This window comes from Aspergillus lucknowensis, assembly GCF_044049455.1.
Source record: "Aspergillus lucknowensis strain CBS 449.75 chromosome Unknown BJX67scaffold_14, whole genome shotgun sequence".
Lineage (NCBI taxonomy): Eukaryota > Fungi > Ascomycota > Eurotiomycetes > Eurotiales > Aspergillaceae > Aspergillus > Aspergillus lucknowensis.
Genome location: NW_027263558.1, coordinates 499,989 through 516,460, shown reverse-complemented (window position 1 = coordinate 516,460; position 16,472 = coordinate 499,989). Strand labels below are relative to the sequence as shown.

Here is a 16,472-nt window from a genome sequence, read left to right as displayed (position 1 = left end):
AAGTTGCGCTGGCTTGGAGTGTCTTGCTAAGCGAGGTGTGATCTTTTCAGGGCACGAGCCCTGCCCGACCCACGCAGAACGCCACACGTGATTTATGCATTACGATCACGTGATATTACCTTGATGCTTCTTCCAATGCCATGCAATTCGTTTTACAGTACTCCAAGGAGCATTCAGTGCGTATGTCAAGAGTGAGTGCAGAATATACTAGTAAACGCTAAACCGATCAAATTTGGGATTTAGCGGTGCCAAGGCTTGCGTAACTATTGAACGCCGTCTTTCCCTATGAAAGAAGCCATCGGGTCGTCAGCAGCTTGTCTGCTGCGTTTATAGGATTCAAGTTCCTCTTCAGAGATTCCTGTCTGAACCTCTACAAGCGTTCGTTTCCTTGTGGTAGACTGCTGCTGGGGACTGCGGATATCTGGGCTTGTGGTAGTCTCATCGTCGTCATGTGACGGGCCGTCCACTTCAGTTTTGGGCAGAAGTAAGATGTTACCTGCTTCTTCAAAAGCTCGTCTGCCCTCTTCCCCAGTACAGTAGCTGTTTTTCACTGTTGAGAAACAGCAGGCATAACCCCATTGAAAATTATGCCACCAACTTCCCCAGACTGATTTGTGATTGTTTGTGAGAATATCTTCTGGATATTTGGATTTTGCTGCTTTCTTCGGCGCACCCTTGATTGCCCCTGTTTCGTCGTACTCGACGAACCGTTCGTTCTCCATAACAATCGTGTCGCGGAGCAGCGTCGGTTTGAGGTGTTGTTCACCACCGTACTTTTCAAGAAGTGCTTTCCTTTGAGTTTCACGTCTGGCATCGTTCTCGGCCGCTTCCTTCTTTCGCAGAATTTCGCCAGAGGTTGGATTCGCCTGGAGATGAATTTTTTGCGTTCCACGCTCTTGTGCCTCCCAAGCGTACCGCTGAGCTCTCTCAAACTCTGCCGCATCACCGGACGAGCGCACAAAATTCTCTTCGGCCACGAGGGCGGCGGCCTGGTCTTCTTGTGCACCCATGTCTACCATGCGTCGCGTTTTCGGGTCGTACTTCGCCGAGTCCAGATCCAGATTCAACAGATATTTTGCAGTATCTTCTCGGATTCGTAGATTGCGGGTGGCTGTACTTTGTTGTCTGCCCATATCGGATTCCTCTGCATATCGAGCTTCTTGCTCAGGTGCATCATCATCTAAATCATCGTTCGTGCCTTGCACCGCGCCATTTGTAGAATCTTTCTTTGCTAGACGTTTGAGTTTCTCCAGTTCCTCATATTCCTCCACCACTTGTCGATACTCGCCGGCGTCGTATCCATTCCATCTGTCTCTTTTGGCATCCCAACCCAAGTCAACCTTCTGTATAATTTCATCCGCTTGGATATCTTTGCCTGTCCACCTCGCGCCATGCTTTCTCGGTCGGCTCAAGCACTCTTTGGTTTTGTGCGTCATAGCGCCGCAATTTTCGCACGCGCCTTTGCGATATTTAGTGGCGGCTGGACCGGCACGCTTCCCACGCTCGTACCATTTCGATTGGTCTGTCGCTGATTTATGTAAACGCTGATGTTCCAAATAGTCGTTCGCGGAGGAATCATCGTCGACGTAGAACGGTTTCTTTGAAATGAAAGCCGGGATGTACTCGTTGCGCTCTTTTGATGCAACGTCTGCGGGTTTTCGCGACATGGTGATGATGTTAATTTGGTCGGGGAAAAGGCGGTGCGGAAGGGATTAAGAGCAATATCGTTCGCAGGGGAGAGTGAAAGTTGAATCACCAACAATGTCCAGCACTGTCGCTTGAAAGTTGATGATTCTCGAACTGAGGCCAATTGAGGTTCCCGATATGGCACGTGACTCGGTGTCTTCGCGCGCCACCCAGCGCGTCAGCTTTCTGTCTCATTTCCAATGTCAGGATCCCATCTTCTTGATGCAATGCAGAGTCATCGTGCAATCCTATCATGAGAGCTCAAGCCATGATATGATCGTTACATATGTATTCCCAGGTTCTTTGCTGACGGCTTTGGCTGTCACAAGATCAGTGTAACTCATGGAGCCGTTCCAAGTCCGTCTGAACTGTGTGGATCATTATCAAGCAAACCCATCAGAATTCGACCCTCCTTTGCCTTTCAGGGAAGGGGCCACTGAAAAGTCCTACAGGCCTAAGGTTCCAGTGATTAGGATATTTGGGACTACGGAGACTGGCCAAAAAATATGCGTTCATGTGCACGGTGCTTTTCCTTATCTCTATGTCCAGTATGATGGGGACCTTAATCCTGAGGCAGGTTCGTCTGGAGCGTCTTGACCATGCCCAGTTTCTGCAGCTCACTAGTCCTTAGTGCGCTCCGCCGCAAGGAGCCTACACCTCTCTGCCGACCATGCCTTGGCTGTGAGTTATCGGCGCAATGTGTATGACAAAAAGGCGACTTTTATTGCCCATATTACCCTGGTGAAGGGCGTTCCGTTCTATGGCTACCATGTGGGCTATCGGTTCTTTTTCAAGATATACCTCTTGAACCCTACCTGTATCCCAAAATTAGCGGATTTACTCCTCCGAGGAGCTGTGGCCAAACGCCCGATCCAGCCGTACGAAAGCCACTTGCAGTATATCCCGCAATGGATGTGTGATTACAGCTTGTATGGTTGCGCATTCATGAATTGCGCCAAGGTTAAATTCCGGTTTCCCATACCGGAATACCTAGATCTGACTGATTTGACCCATCGTTGGCATGATCGATCAATACCACCTGATTGGATATCCGACGAGAGCGTTTTGCCAAAGCAAAGTCATTGTCCTTTGGAAGCAGATGTCAGTGTTCAAGATATTCTCAATCGGTTGGAAATAAGCGAGCGCCCTATTCATCATGACTTCGGCGAGCTCCTAAAGCCTGTGTCTCCGAGCGACAGACTAGTTCCAAGTCTGGCTGGACTGTGGCAGGATGAGAAGCGGCGGCGGAAGAAGCGGCTTGGGCTTGTCGATCCGGATAGCAGCCCATTCGGTGACGAAGACCTTGTATCGTTCTCAGCTGATGCGAGAAAGAGTTCTCAGGGAGATTGGGTCCATGGCGATGAATTGCAATTCATGGTCCGTCAAATTGCCATTGAAGAGAGGGCCCAAGATAATGATCAACCAATAACACCTGATGGACTTTTGCAAGAAAACCCTTTCGAGAAGGATATCAAAACCGCGGTGCGGAGCGTTGAGGATTTCTATCCAGGGGCTGATGGTTTTACTAACGTCCAGTTATCCTACCTCGCTGAAACTGATTGTGTGGAAGAGCGAAAGGAGGATCTAGCCGATGAAGGTGCTGTCCAACCCACCGATTCAGACGCGGACTCTTATTTCTCTGGTGAAGAAAGTATGAGTGACATGTTCTCCGATGATGAGGATGGCCTGGATGAAATGGTCATGGTAGGCGATATGCACCAGGACGCACGTTCGGATGCAGCATCTCAGAGGGATGATTCCCTTACACCTCCTATCCAGCGGCGTGGCTCGGAAGAAAACAGTTCACAAGTTCCAGGCGAATCGGGACGTGTGACAAACGCTGGCGCCTGGGACGCAGACGATTCCCACAGCTCTTCGATGCCATTTACCGGCGAGGGCATTTCAGGCGCACCATCAAAGCATATTCGTGGAAGCACTCTTCAGATTCTAGATCGGGTTCCGAATGACCAACCGCCGCATCGCCCGGCTCGACCTGAGCAATCCAAACCAGAAACTCGGGCTGTCACGAAAAATTCCCTGTCAGGTTCGGTTTCGGAGCAAAAATCATCCCAGGGAATAGTCCCGTCTTCCCATTCCACGATTCGCCCCAGAGGAAACGGTAAAAACGGCACTTTAAACTTCCCAATTGTGAAAGACCCGAACGACCCTCGGACAATTCTGCGCTTTAGCCAACAATCAACTGGCTCTAAAAATTCTGGACAACCAACCGGCTACCCTGAGAAAAGCGAGAGCACGCGGAAACTACCGTCCTCTATTGAAACGGAGGTGGGATCATCAGAGATCATCGCCTCTGAATTTGCGTCACTTATTTACAATGCGTTCAATATGCTGCCAAGCAATCATATAGGTTGGCTGCGGCGACCTTGTCCTAGCCCTAATGAAGTTTCTTCGACGCTACCTGATTATGGAAACCCTACTATTATTTACCAAAAGCCACATTATGGTCGGGATAGCGACGTGCCAGATGTCCCAAGGGATTACGCGGGAAGGGAATTTCGTCTCGAAGGCACAAGTATTCGTTACCTCGCCGATTTTGATCCATCTGGCCGCTCACTTGCGCTACAGGGGGAGCAAACCTTAACCCCTAATGATAGATACGACTGGCAAGAAGTTGATCAGCAGCTGCGGATGGCGTCTACATCCAGATTTTGGGAATTTTCTCCCATGCCACCAAGCCGCGCTGAGGTTATCGCTTGGTTCCAATGTCAGGAACGTGAAATACTGGCTCAGGAAATCAAATCAAAGGAACAACGGCAGGAGAAGGTAGCAAGATTAAAGTCACTTTCACAGATTGAGGGCCCGACGCAAAAGAATGAATATGGCTTCAAATATTCGCAGAATCAGCAATCCACTAGCGTTGACCATCAGGCTCAGTACATGAGTACCATGAGCTTGGAAGTCCATGTGAATACCCGTGGCGTGCTTTCACCAAACCCAGAAAAGGATGAAATCGCCTCCTTCTTTTGGTGTATTAGCTCACAGGACGACGATTGTCTTGAGGATGATGATGCTTTATCGAGATTCCATGTGGGTGCTGTATTCCAAGGTGAAGGAGAGCGCCCTGAATTGAAGATTTCCAAAGCATTAAGGCTCGAGTGGGAACATGAGCCAACGGAGTTGGACCTCATCAATCGGTTAATTGACATTGTTCGATTGCACGATCCTGATATCATGACTGGATATGAGGTTCACAATGGCTCTTGGGGGTATGTAATTGAAAGAGCAAGGAAGAAGTACGACTTTGATCTCTGCGACGAACTATCGCGAGTGAATTCGCAAGCGTATGGACGATTTGGCAAGGAAGCCGATAGATGGGGCTTCAATCACACCTCGTCAATCCGAGTCACTGGGCGGCACATGATTAACATCTGGCGTGCCATGAGGAGTGAAATGAACCTACTCCAGTACACGATGGAAAACGTTGTCTTCCATCTTTTGCATCAACGGATTCCGCATTATTCATTCCATGATCTTACTGCCTGGTATCAGAGCAACAAGCCTCGGGATTTCATGAAGGTGGTCCATTACTTTGCTTCGCGCGTTCGACTTAACATCGAGATCTTAGATGCAAATGAATTGATACCAAGGACCAGTGAACAAGCGAGAATACTCGGGATTGATTTCTTCTCTGTGTTTTCTCGAGGATCTCAATTCAAAGTCGAGTCTCTGATGTTTCGCATTGCGAAACCGGAAAACTTCATGCTGGTCTCACCAAGCAGGAAGCAAGTTGGCCAGCAGAACGCCCTTGAGTGCCTCCCATTGGTTATGGAACCTCAAAGCAACTTCTACACAAGCCCTCTGCTGGTTTTGGATTTCCAGTCACTATACCCGAGCATCATGATTGCTTATAACTACTGCTACTCGACGTGCCTAGGGAGAGTCCAGTCATGGAGAGGGCGGAATAAGATGGGTTTCATGGACTACAAACGGCAGCCGAGGTTGTTGGAGCTGTTGAAAGATCAAATTAATATTGCACCGAATGGCATGATCTACACAAAGCCTAAGGTACGGAAGTCTCTTCTTGCCAAAATGCTCGCGGAAATACTGGAAACCAGAGTCATGGTGAAGGCTGGTATGAAAATGGACACGGATGACAAGGCACTACAGCGTCTTCTCAACAATCGGCAACTCGCACTCAAACTAATTGCGAATGTCACATACGGGTATACGTCAGCTTCGTTCTCAGGGAGAATGCCTTGCTCTGAGATCGCGGATAGCATTGTGCAATCGGGCCGAGAGACACTCGAAAGGGCTATTGCTTTCATTCATTCAGTTGAGCGATGGGGAGCCGAAGTAGTGTACGGGGACACAGACAGTCTCTTCGTCCATCTCAAAGGGCGGACGCGGGATGAGGCCTTTGACATCGGCGAAGAAATCGCGCGAGCTGTCACAGACATTAATCCACACCCAATAAAGCTCAAGTTTGAGAAGGTCTATCATCCTTGTGTTCTCCTCGCAAAAAAGCGTTATGTTGGCTTCAAGTATGAACATCGAGATCAGAAAGAAGCCGAGTTTGACGCGAAGGGTATTGAGACCATCCGACGCGATGGTACCCCTGCCGAACAGAAGATTGAGGAGAAGGCGCTCAAGCTGCTCTTCAGGACAGCAGACCTGAGCCAAGTGAAGAGTTACTTCCAGAGACAGTGCTCAAAACTCATGCACGGACATGTCTCAATCCAGGACTTCTGTTTTGCTAGGGCCGTGAGGCTAGGTACCTACAGTGAAAACGGAACCCTCCCTGCTGGTGCTCTCATCAGTACAAAGAAGATGCTCGAGGACCCGCGTGCAGAGCCCCAGTATGGCGAACGCGTCCCATATGTCGTGGTAACCGGAGCTCCAGGGTCGAGGCTGATTGATCGCTGTGTAACCCCCGAGACCCTTCTCCAAGACGCTCAACTCGATCTTGACGCAGAATATTACATTACCAAGAACCTCATACCCCCATTAGAGCGCATCTTCAATCTGGTGGGGGCTAATGTACGCCAATGGTACGACGAGATGCCCAAAGTCCATCGCATCCGCCGGGTTGAGGGAGCGACTGCCGTCGCTGGAGGGAAGAACAATAGCTTAAGAACCCTGGAGTTATACATGAAATCTTCAGCCTGCATCGTCTGCAAGGCTAAGCTCCACGATGCCGAAATTCCCCTCTGCGCGGAGTGCATCCAAAAACCCCATATTTCCTTGTTTGAGCTTGTCTCCCGGCAGTGGCAAGCTGAACAGAAAGTTGCTACCCTCGAACGCGTCTGCCGATCCTGCATGGGTGTTCCGTTTGGCGACGATGTGAAATGTGACAGTTTGGACTGTCCTGTGTTCTACACAAGAACCCGGAATCTTTCCCACTTGAGACATACCAATGCTGTGTTGGGCCCCGTAATCAAAATATTGCAGGAAGATTCGGATGGTTTGGGATGGTAGTCCCCCTTTTCCCTACAATACCTCTACTGACTGGTGTACACTGGACAATGGACCTGGATTCCCGTTGGATATTAGTCCTTCTGGACAAATGAACTTCTGAGATGTCATGCTAAGTCTAGAATAGCGAGGAGAAGTAAAAGGATGCCATGAAGGAACAAGATACATGAGGATTCGCGAATCCCTGCAATGCGTACCAATGTTCTTGAAAATGAACCTGCCGATGAGGAACACGGCCTAGAGGCCAGCCAACCTGTTCAGCTTGTCGATACCGAGTGTGTCATCTCTGCTATCGGACTCTTCCTCCTCCATCTCTATGACATGATTCTGCTTTCTAAATCTCTCCACTTCACTCGGTAGCACTTTCTCCTTGACCGGGCTGTTTTCCTTTAGGTCTTGTAAACTGCTCTTGGGGTTGGCCACCCAACCACCATCGAGGCCGTCACGATCGAAATCCAACAAGCAGGGTTCCTCCACTGATTTCGAGGTAGAGACAAGAGATGAGGATGGTGTCCTTGGGGGATTCAGGAAACCAAAATCAAGGAGCTGTTCTAGAGAGCCGATGTCGCCCTCGTTCAGTGGCATGTGGCTGCCTCTGTTACTGGTAGTGCTTGTGGTATCATGTAAATTCAGGCCGAAGGGATCACTGTCGAGCTGGCGTCCCATGAGTTTATCCGTTACCTGGTGTGCCGTCCTGGGTTCATTGCTCTCAGTACCAATGTCATCAGGCTTCGCTGCGCCATACTCACCCTCGCTCCGCTGATTGAGGGCTAGAGTGGGGAAGGTGGTGGAAAAGTCTGAAACCTCGTAATGACCGACTGCGATTTGGCCGAGAACCTTGGGGAAAATCCACGGAAAGCTGATCAAGGGCAGATTATCGATCTTCAGCGCTGAAGAGCTATTGAAGTATTTCTCATCGGGGATTTCCTGACGGTGTTTCGCTAGTGCCATAACCATCTCTTCATGCGTGATTCGATACATAGCGACAGCAAGAGGGGCAAGCAATTCGAAGCTTCGGCCACCAACCTTATCATATGCTCGCTTTCGAAAGCCCTCCAGGAGCGCTGAAGATATTGTTCCCATGTCCTCATGGAACTTATAGTCTTTAGCCATGTTGGAGTGGCTCAGCACGAAGGTTGACCAGACCTCAAACTCTGTCTTGATCTCATGCTGCGCCATGATTCGGCGCATGGCAGTGTCATATTCAAGCTTAAGCTCCTTTGCAAACTCGCGTATGTCCTCAGTGACTTCGGCCTGGCAGTCGAGGATCCTCTTGTCAAAAGCTTTCTCTAGGCTCGGGATGAAATCTATACGCTCGACAGCGTCATAAAGCTGCCCAAGGATTGTCTCCGAGTGGTAAAGACAGTGTTCGGGTTTATTATTTTTCTCCATGAAATGCGGCCATTTTCGGGGTCGCAGGGCCCGAGTCATCACCGCTGGGTTCCCTGTCTTGTTGTAATCGACGGCATCTGAATGGAGCTGGGCGAGCTGGATGCATTTTGCCTCGTTCACACCATCTTCGAGGTAGTCACCCCATGCGAGATGGGCATGCGCAATTGTCGGAAGGCAGTCATTCTTCATGTATGTCACAAAAAAAGAAGTGATTTCGTCCACGGTAACATCATGGTCGAGATCATGGGCCTTCTTGCCTGTGTAGTTCATGGGTTCACGAAACCAGTCGTCTGGAACCAGATCCGGGTCCCAGATTACAAGGTAATCGTCTCCGTCCAAGTCACCCCCGGAGCACATGCTCGCAATGTCTCGATCTCCAGTTTGGGGTAGAACAACCACATCCTTAAGGTGCTTCAGACTCGGAGCATTAACTGCTTTGACCACGCGAATATCTCCAGGGTGAAGAGACGGGTTACGTGCCAGAATGCACACCCCTTCGATTACCTCGTACTTTCTGTCTTCGGGGCGATAGACTTGGACAAAGATTTCTGGCAGCGCTGCTGTTCTTTCTTCGATGGAAACATCGTGCTTTGGGATTTTATCGAAGAAATACCCGTTAAGTGTAGAAGTCTCATCCATGCAGCCTAGTAGGCATGCGCCTTGATCAATTACTATTTTCGCCTTTTCCTTAAGATATTTCAGATGCCATGCCCTCCATAAAGTCAGGATGGAGGTCACAAACGGTTCGTTCGACCTCCTGAAGCCGTCGAGAACCATTTGACTGATGGTAATCGTGGTTTGATTGGGGTCCACATATTTTCTGAGTAAATAGACCGCTTTTGGTTCACTTTTCATGGCTTTGTCTAGATTTCGCAGCATTGTTTTGAGTTTGAGGTGGAATACCCTGTCAGTTACTCCAAGCGTAGATAGCACAAGGATCAGTTGCCTGTTGAGCGTCGCGATGGAGAATTGGGACCAGCGAATGATTTCCAGCCCTTGGTGGAGCGCTGCAAACTTGTATTGGCTTTTTCGAATATGGACTTCCTGTCGGCGAGCTTCTGGAGATACAATGAGCATTCCTTTGCAACCTCCCAAGCGAAACTGATATGCCGAGGGAGCTTCTCCCGTTGGTGTCTTGACTTTGAGCTCAGACATAGCGATCTGAGCAAGGAATGGTGAAATTCTGCCAACACCATCAGAGAACGTATAGCCGTTTCTTATGACATCCTCGATTTTTCTTATCTGGACCGAGCAGCCAGCTATGGCACGAGTGGTTGAGAAGCACTGTCCCAACCTTGCAGCATGTTTGGCAATGTTCCTTATGTCACTGAACTTACCCATCCAGGCACGGATGCTGGCAGCAGTGACCCCATCCTTTGGTGCGAAGAAATATGCGCCATGCTCACGAAATTGGGAATTGCCGAATGCAAGAAATTCATAGCGGGTACTTCCAATCACGATGCCATTGGCTAGTGCTCGTTTGATGCGAGTAAAGACCTCATCCATTGTGTTATCAGCAGTAGCATGAATGCGGCCTATGTGTTTTTCGTCCGTGAATCGGACCCTGAGAAAATTATCAGCAAGGTCAATATAACGCCGAATAATGCGATTTGAGATGTCCACTGAGGGCACATTATAATAAACCGTGCTTGGAGTGATCCTGGCAGAGCGCATCTGGCAACAGTAGGATGGTATCTTTGCCCCTATTCCCCCTTTGATGAGTTTAAGGTCGAAAATTTCCAGTGGGTTGTAGTAAACTTTTTTCTCAAGGGCAACTTGCTCAAGTAGCTTCTTTGCTTTTGTCTCTTCGAGTTCGGCCAACTTCAAGACAAATTCGCGCGTCATATTAAACTCGGAGAGGAGGCCATGTGATATGCATACCTCCAATTGATAACGGACGGGGAATGGTAGATGGATGTGGTCTGGGTCCCAGAGGTCGTGCAAAGAGCTATACGGTGGAGTTGAAAACTTGGGCTCAATATCAATCCATTTCCAAATCGGCGTGGGCCGTTCTGTAGTGCTGTTGCACATGGTGTAGCGATTTGACTTCTCGACGACAAGATTATAGTCGCTTAGAATATCGCAGAACAAATCAAATTTCCCCACCTCATTGCAGTCATTGGAGTAGTTTATGCGAAAGGCATTCCAGCGACCTGAGTAGAATTAGTTAGCAGAGTAAAGAATGGAGTGTAGAATGGCCATATGTAAGGCTCACCGATGTCGATAACTGGATTCCGTCTTCGGAGACTGACTGGAAGTGTAGCTAGCTCCTGCGGGTTGTGAACAATTTGGGCCTGCCTAAACCAAGTGTCCGCCTCTCGCCAAGACGTTTCTTCAATGAACGTATTCTTGATGTTCTTAATTCGACGGTGGTACATTGGCGGAGAATTCAGAAAGGTGTAGTGGGAGATACTGCCAGTCGAAGAATCCACCGTCTGGAAGAACTTATCGAGCTGCGAAAAGGGAACTCTGAGGCGATATTCCTGTGGCGGTATTTGTTGCCCGGAACTTGATATGGAGAGGTTGAAATATACAAGCAGATCCTTGCGTCTCAAGTTAAGCACCAAAGAGACCTGTCCGTCCGCTGATCCAACAGTACGCATTGGCATCATTGTTGTTTCATTCAGGAGAACTCCAATTTCTATTGAAGATATTGGCACAGTCTTGATAGCGGATAATTTGTGAGAAAACACTCCCGGATATTCGAATGTCTTCTAGAGGGGAACTCACAAGTTCCGCTGGATACTTGACATCCGGACGAACTGGGCTGGGGATTTCCCACTGAGGAGGCCTGTTGTCGAGGCTTATGGGTATGGAAAGTGGTCTCCCACCGTGCCCCGAAATGGGGTAAAGACCTTTTCTCCAAAAGTCATGCTGGGGAGGTGGCCTGCTTGAATTCAGAATCTCGAAGCCGCCGGTGAGGAAGGATTACAGTACCTAAAACGTATTTTTGCCTTGGATGTCCTGTTCCCATGGGAATCCTCGAAAATATCAATCGAGAGAATATTTCCCTCGCTCTTGAATGCTTGCCAGAGATCCAGTGTACTCACATCTTTTGGGACGCTTGACAGATTAACGGCAATCGATTCCCACGACCTCCACGGAGGAATGATTTGGTATGGAAGGCAGGAAGTTCCATGGCCTGCCCTGTCTCGAGATGGACGCATTACTTGGAAAAGTAGAAGTGACCAGCACAAGATCGAAGGATCTCGGAAGGACGAAATGACGACAGCAAGTCGCAAACTGAGATCCTAGGGGGGGCGAGGAGGAGGGCTGCGGGACTTGCGAAAGTTGTGGGATTCTCTCGTTGGGGTGAATGCTGTGCTTCATCGGAAAGTAATTAATCAGAGCTAGCTCAGTATCGGAGGCAAGAGCAAAAGAAAGTTGGCGCGAGACCGTTCCCTTACCGAATTAAACTCACTTGTATAAATTTAAAGAGATAGCATCTGCGGTTTCTGTGGCGATCCGCTATTCGTTCTGCCTCGAATGGAGTCAGAAAGGAGGTGAGGAAGCCCGGACTTTGAACCTTGGAAGCTACAGGGACAGAGAATTGGGTTGAAGATGTGTGAGGGTGTGAAGATGTGAATAAAGCCTAGACGCTGAATCTGCCAGGAGAGAGGTAGGTGGGAGAAGCGAAAAGGTGAACAGGTGCAAAATCTTTCTCCAAGTCAAACAGCTGTCTTGATTGCAAGAGTTCTGCAGGCACCCGATAGACAAAGTAAGATGTGTTATTTTCAAAATATTCATGAAGCGTTAATGGTTCAAGGAGGGAGGAAATAACCTTCGAGAAGTGGTGTTGTGTTTTGCTTCATGCTTCCTGAAAAGTAATCTATTGTGAGTACCTAGGTATCATTATCTTTCTAGTTAGATTGTCTCGAAATTGAGTTGTGTTGTTGAAATTGATGGGATTTTTGATCATGTAGCTTTTAGTTATAGGGAAAACCGAGCCTAGACATGCCCATGACCATCCAACTCAGTTAAAGCAGTACTCGTAAAGAGAAAATCCTTTGAGAACTCGAGGTCTAACTCCAACTCGAGGTCCTCAAGATGATTCTGGTCTTGTGGGTTGTTGCATTGGCTGTCCCGGAAACTATCGCTGTAGCTATGGAGTGATTGCTCGCAGCTTTGTGGGTTGCTGTGACTGTTTGAGTCTGTCTCCTCGAGAGGCCTCCGTCCATTGCGAGGCTTCGAGTCGCCCCGACGTGCTGACTCTTTCGACTTTTTGCTACACGCTTGGGAGCGCGGCGACGACGGATGGGCGGAGGGGAATGCCTTATTCCGGGTTCGTTTAGGGCCCCGAGGCCCAGGACGGGTCGTACTGGGCCCTACCGCGGTGGATGGCGGGCCTTCTTCTCGGGTTTGGGGCACTCCACCACCTGTATCTATTCGTGTTTGCATCGTAGCAAGTTGAGATGTTTCAGACGAAGGCTGGATACGGTAGTTGCTGGACATCTGTCGACCTGAAGAGGCAGGTTTGAAGCCCATTACACCCATGAGCCTGGTAATGTGCTGCTGTGCCTCGGAAAACTCGAGTGCTTTGGCCGCTCGTTCTTCTCGTAGATGCTGTACCTGAACCAAAGTCAGCCAGGGAAGAAATGGGGCTCAGGCCCTGCTCTTCTGCTCACCTTCTCTTCTAATTGCTGGATGTGGTTTCGTTTTGTTTGCAGCTCCTTTGCGGCGTTTGATGCAGTGTCGTGTACTACTCGTCGTAGGGAGACGATCTTTGATTTCTGCTCCATCACCTGCGAAAGTCAGCGACGAAAGCCCGGAAAACGAATCTAGCAGGTATCTTACCTCTTCACTCATTTTCAGACACTCTAATTCTGATTTTGATCGGAGTTCTTCTACCTCCGCTCTCAATTTCTCGGTAGTGTCCTGAAGAGCAGTCCTTAGGCTTTCGCACTTGGACGTTTCTTCACTTAACTATGGGTAGTCTCAATATTTTATGCTCGAAGACAAGCCGAAAAGGCAGCCAACTCACCTTCTTTTGCAGATCCTTTATTTGCTTATCAGCGTCTTGCCTTTCGGTCCGCAAACACTCAATCGTCTCATCCTTCTGGCCAAGAAGGAACCCATTCTTTTCGAGTTTCGTTCGTAGAACTGAGACTTCATCCTTCAGGGTCGCGACACTTTCAAGAGAGGAATCTTTCTCTCCTGATACCGAGGCCAAGGCCAACTCTAGTCGCGCATTTTCTGCTGTTTGGGATTTTAGCCGTTCCTGCAGCTCCTCCAAGCGGTCGTCTCTTTGAGTTAGGCATGCGATCATGTCCAGCTCCCTAGTCCTGAATGTTTCTCGTTCACTGGTGAGAGCCTCCTGCGAGGTACGTCGTAGGTCGTCCAGCTCACTTCGAGACTCAGCTAGGGCCATTGAAAACTTTTCGGCGCGACTAGTGGCTGATTTAGCATGGTCTTCCAGACGAGACGTTTCTTCTTGGAGTCCCGAGATCGTGTTTAACGCTATTTGTAGCCGGTCTTCTAAATGGCCATTCTGTTCTTTGAGTCTCTCAGACTCCAAAGAGCTTTTCTTGCGCTCTTCTTCGGCTACTCTGAGGGGAGCCTCAATGTTGCTACACCGTTGCTCTAGCTCATAGCAGACGTCTTCGACTCCCCGCATGATGTTGCCGTTTGAAAAACGGGAATTGGCCGCCATAATCTCCCTCATTCCCGTTCTCCAGTCACTTCTCGAAGTATTCGTCGGTTCGCGTAGTTCCAATGATGGGAAGCAATCGCGTAAATCAGCAGGTCTAGTATCGGAAAACGCACATTTCGTGGGAGGCAGCAGATGCTTGCTCTTTGCAATCAATTGTAGAAACAGGGTCGTCTCAAACAAATGTGCCGCCTTTTGCTCCATGTTTTTTCGGAGCATCATCTGAATCCAGAATATTAGCAAGTCGAAGAGCAAATCGTTCCCGATTTTCGAAGCTGCGTGATGGCACTCGGCAGCCTCGCCACACCTTAAGGGATTCGGTTCTCTTGGGAAACTATCGATTATAGAGTGAACAATATCCTGGTACTGTTCGGATGTTGGGTTCACAAGTGTGGCAGGCAAAGATTGCAAATCCAAAGATCGCAAGCAGTCGAGTAATAATTTCGCCAATTGCAACTTAGCCACGGGCACGCTACCAGAAGAATGAGATCGTAAGGATGAACAGACATAATCCAACAATTTGTCGAACGTGAACTGTTGTGAGCAAGCCTAGTAGAATTTAGACCAAGCATGTAGTCCTTAAGATTCCGTATACTCACGAGGTTGGCCTCCACTAAACGAGGAATAGCGTGTGAAGAGAAGACCTCGGACACACTTTCGGCATTCTCTGAGACCAGCCACTCTAATGTTATCCTTGCCAAATCGGGCGAGAGTGCTGCGGGAGGGAGGAGAGAGAGAAGGAATGATACAGCCTAGAGACGTTAGATATCAATGACAAGCACTTCGCACCCATTTGAGGGTGGTATATACCAGCATTTTCACACTGCCGTTGATGCCATCACGGGTGATCTTTTCAGTTAGTTTCGCAATTTTTAGCGAGTTTCCTTCAATCCAGCAGTGGCGCTGTGCAGTATCAACGCAGTTACAAATCTCGATCGCAAGACGAATACTTTCTGCCGATTGTTCCGCTGTCAGGCCACCACAGCTGGAAGAGCAGGCAAGGATAACCCGTAGAACGACCAGATCTAGGGTCTTGGAGCCGCGTTTAGGGCCAAAGAAGTTGTTGATATTCTGCCACCAGGGCTGAGCCTCGACTTCGCTCTGCGCCTCGTTGGGTGCACTTCGGCTGGATGCAAGTCTTGCAAAAGTCGCTAAACACAGGATATTCCCCATATGGTCCTCAAGGTTGCGGAGTGTCTTCGTTAACTCCGTCTGTAAGCAAGACATTACTTCTTGAGGTAGCTCGAGCGTCATCCCCGTCGCCTGAAAGCAGCCGGAGATCAGGTACAGATTCCGAAGGTTCTCCGCCGACGGACTTTCCTGTATCTTTCCGATTACCTTCATGACAAAGGGTGCGAGGCTCGCCGGCAGAACAAGGCCGCAAGGGAAAGGAGAAGAGAGGAGTGAGATGCATACTGGAAGACACTATGCCCAGGGGTAAGACTTAGCCCTACTTACAATGCATCATCCAACTAACTGTTGTAAACAGTGACATCAGGCACTCACCTCATCTTCTTTCTCTCGGTCCGATTGCTGAAGAAACTGGTCTAGAAGGTACGGATGCTGCTGGAGTAGGCTATTCCTGAATTCGGGTGCCCGTGCTAGTTTGCAGGTACCGTGTCAGTGGGATTACATCAACTGTAAACTACCTAGCTAGTTGAGCTGATTTACTTACCAAAGCTCGCAAGTAAAGGACAAGCAAGGCGGGAACGTGAGAGAGCGTCCACTAGAACCTCAGCTAGAGCGCCGACCTGGCAAGGCTTTTGAGAGACCCAGAAGTCGATCAGCGTCGGGGAAACTCGTCGAGTCAAGGTATAGAGGGTCTAGAGCATATAAATGATCAGTTCATTGGTTCTATAGTCGATTTGCCGATGGATTTTACCTGGAGTGACGGTGCATATGGTGCCGTCACCAAGCGTTCCACTTCTCGCCTCAAGCAAAGGAATGCGCCTGGCGTGGCCTCCATGTCGATACGCCCCCCGAAGAGCAGTTGATTAAACCAAGGCGATGGCGCCCCTACCCAATGCAATGTGGTTATCCAGGCCTTGCACGAGCACGAGGCCTGAAAGTCGGACAACGCGATTGAAATTCTGCTGGCCGGTTGCCCCCTCAACGGTTTGGCTCCAAACGACCCAAAGCTCAGCAAAGAACTTTCTGGGCCTGGTCTCAAGTTACTCATCCTGGCTCCCAAGAGGTCATCCAAAGTCTACGGTGTACTCCCAAATTTTGTATTCTACAGCACGTCATGTCGATTCCCCGCAAAGTGGTGTGGAAGCACAGGCGTCATTTTTCTTGAAATGAAGTGGAGATGCCT

The 16,472-nt window shown here is 49.2% G+C and overlaps 4 protein-coding genes across 4 annotated transcripts; 1 reads left to right on the top strand and 3 right to left on the bottom strand.

The window, feature by feature from the left end:
- Positions 1-263: 263 nt before the first annotated feature.
- Positions 264-1,667, bottom strand: slu7 (mRNA splicing protein SLU7; the record flags this gene model as incomplete). Its single annotated transcript, XM_071032748.1, has 1 exon — positions 264-1,667. One exon carries the CDS (start codon positions 1,665-1,667, stop codon positions 264-266), a length of 1,404 nt encoding a protein of 467 aa, XP_070887416.1.
- A 204-nt stretch (positions 1,668-1,871) lies between these two features.
- Positions 1,872-7,239, top strand: BJX67DRAFT_58568 (DNA-directed DNA polymerase zeta catalytic subunit REV3). Its single transcript, XM_071035188.1, has 2 exons — positions 1,872-2,263; positions 2,318-7,239. Exons 1-2 carry the CDS (start codon positions 2,029-2,031, stop codon positions 7,120-7,122), a joined length of 5,040 nt encoding a protein of 1,679 aa, XP_070887415.1. The 5' UTR covers positions 1,872-2,028; the 3' UTR covers positions 7,123-7,239.
- A 117-nt stretch (positions 7,240-7,356) lies between these two features.
- Positions 7,357-11,678, bottom strand: BJX67DRAFT_387455 (RNA dependent RNA polymerase-domain-containing protein; the record flags this gene model as incomplete). Its single annotated transcript, XM_071034219.1, has 6 exons — positions 7,357-7,765; positions 7,865-10,362; positions 10,393-10,664; positions 10,727-11,174; positions 11,242-11,398; positions 11,449-11,678. 6 exons carry the CDS (start codon positions 11,676-11,678, stop codon positions 7,357-7,359), a joined length of 4,014 nt encoding a protein of 1,337 aa, XP_070887414.1.
- A 781-nt stretch (positions 11,679-12,459) lies between these two features.
- On the bottom strand, positions 12,460-16,124 carry BJX67DRAFT_380218 (uncharacterized protein; the record flags this gene model as incomplete). The annotated part of the gene is made up of 9 exons (XM_071032747.1): positions 12,460-13,080; positions 13,137-13,253; positions 13,306-13,434; positions 13,493-14,707; positions 14,758-14,910; positions 14,969-15,583; positions 15,665-15,759; positions 15,834-15,981; positions 16,041-16,124. 9 exons carry the CDS (start codon positions 16,122-16,124, stop codon positions 12,460-12,462), a joined length of 3,177 nt encoding a protein of 1,058 aa, XP_070887413.1.
- Positions 16,125-16,472: the final 348 nt, after the last annotated feature.

Coding starts and splice junctions, on each gene's coding strand:
- BJX67DRAFT_58568 (XM_071035188.1), top strand. CDS start 2,029: ATGGAGCCGTTCCAAGTCCGTCTGAACTGTGTGGATCATTATCAAGCA. Junction 2,264..2,317: donor GGACCTTAATCCTGAGGCAG/GTTCGTCTGGAG, acceptor ACTAGTCCTTAG/TGCGCTCCGCCGCAAGGAGC.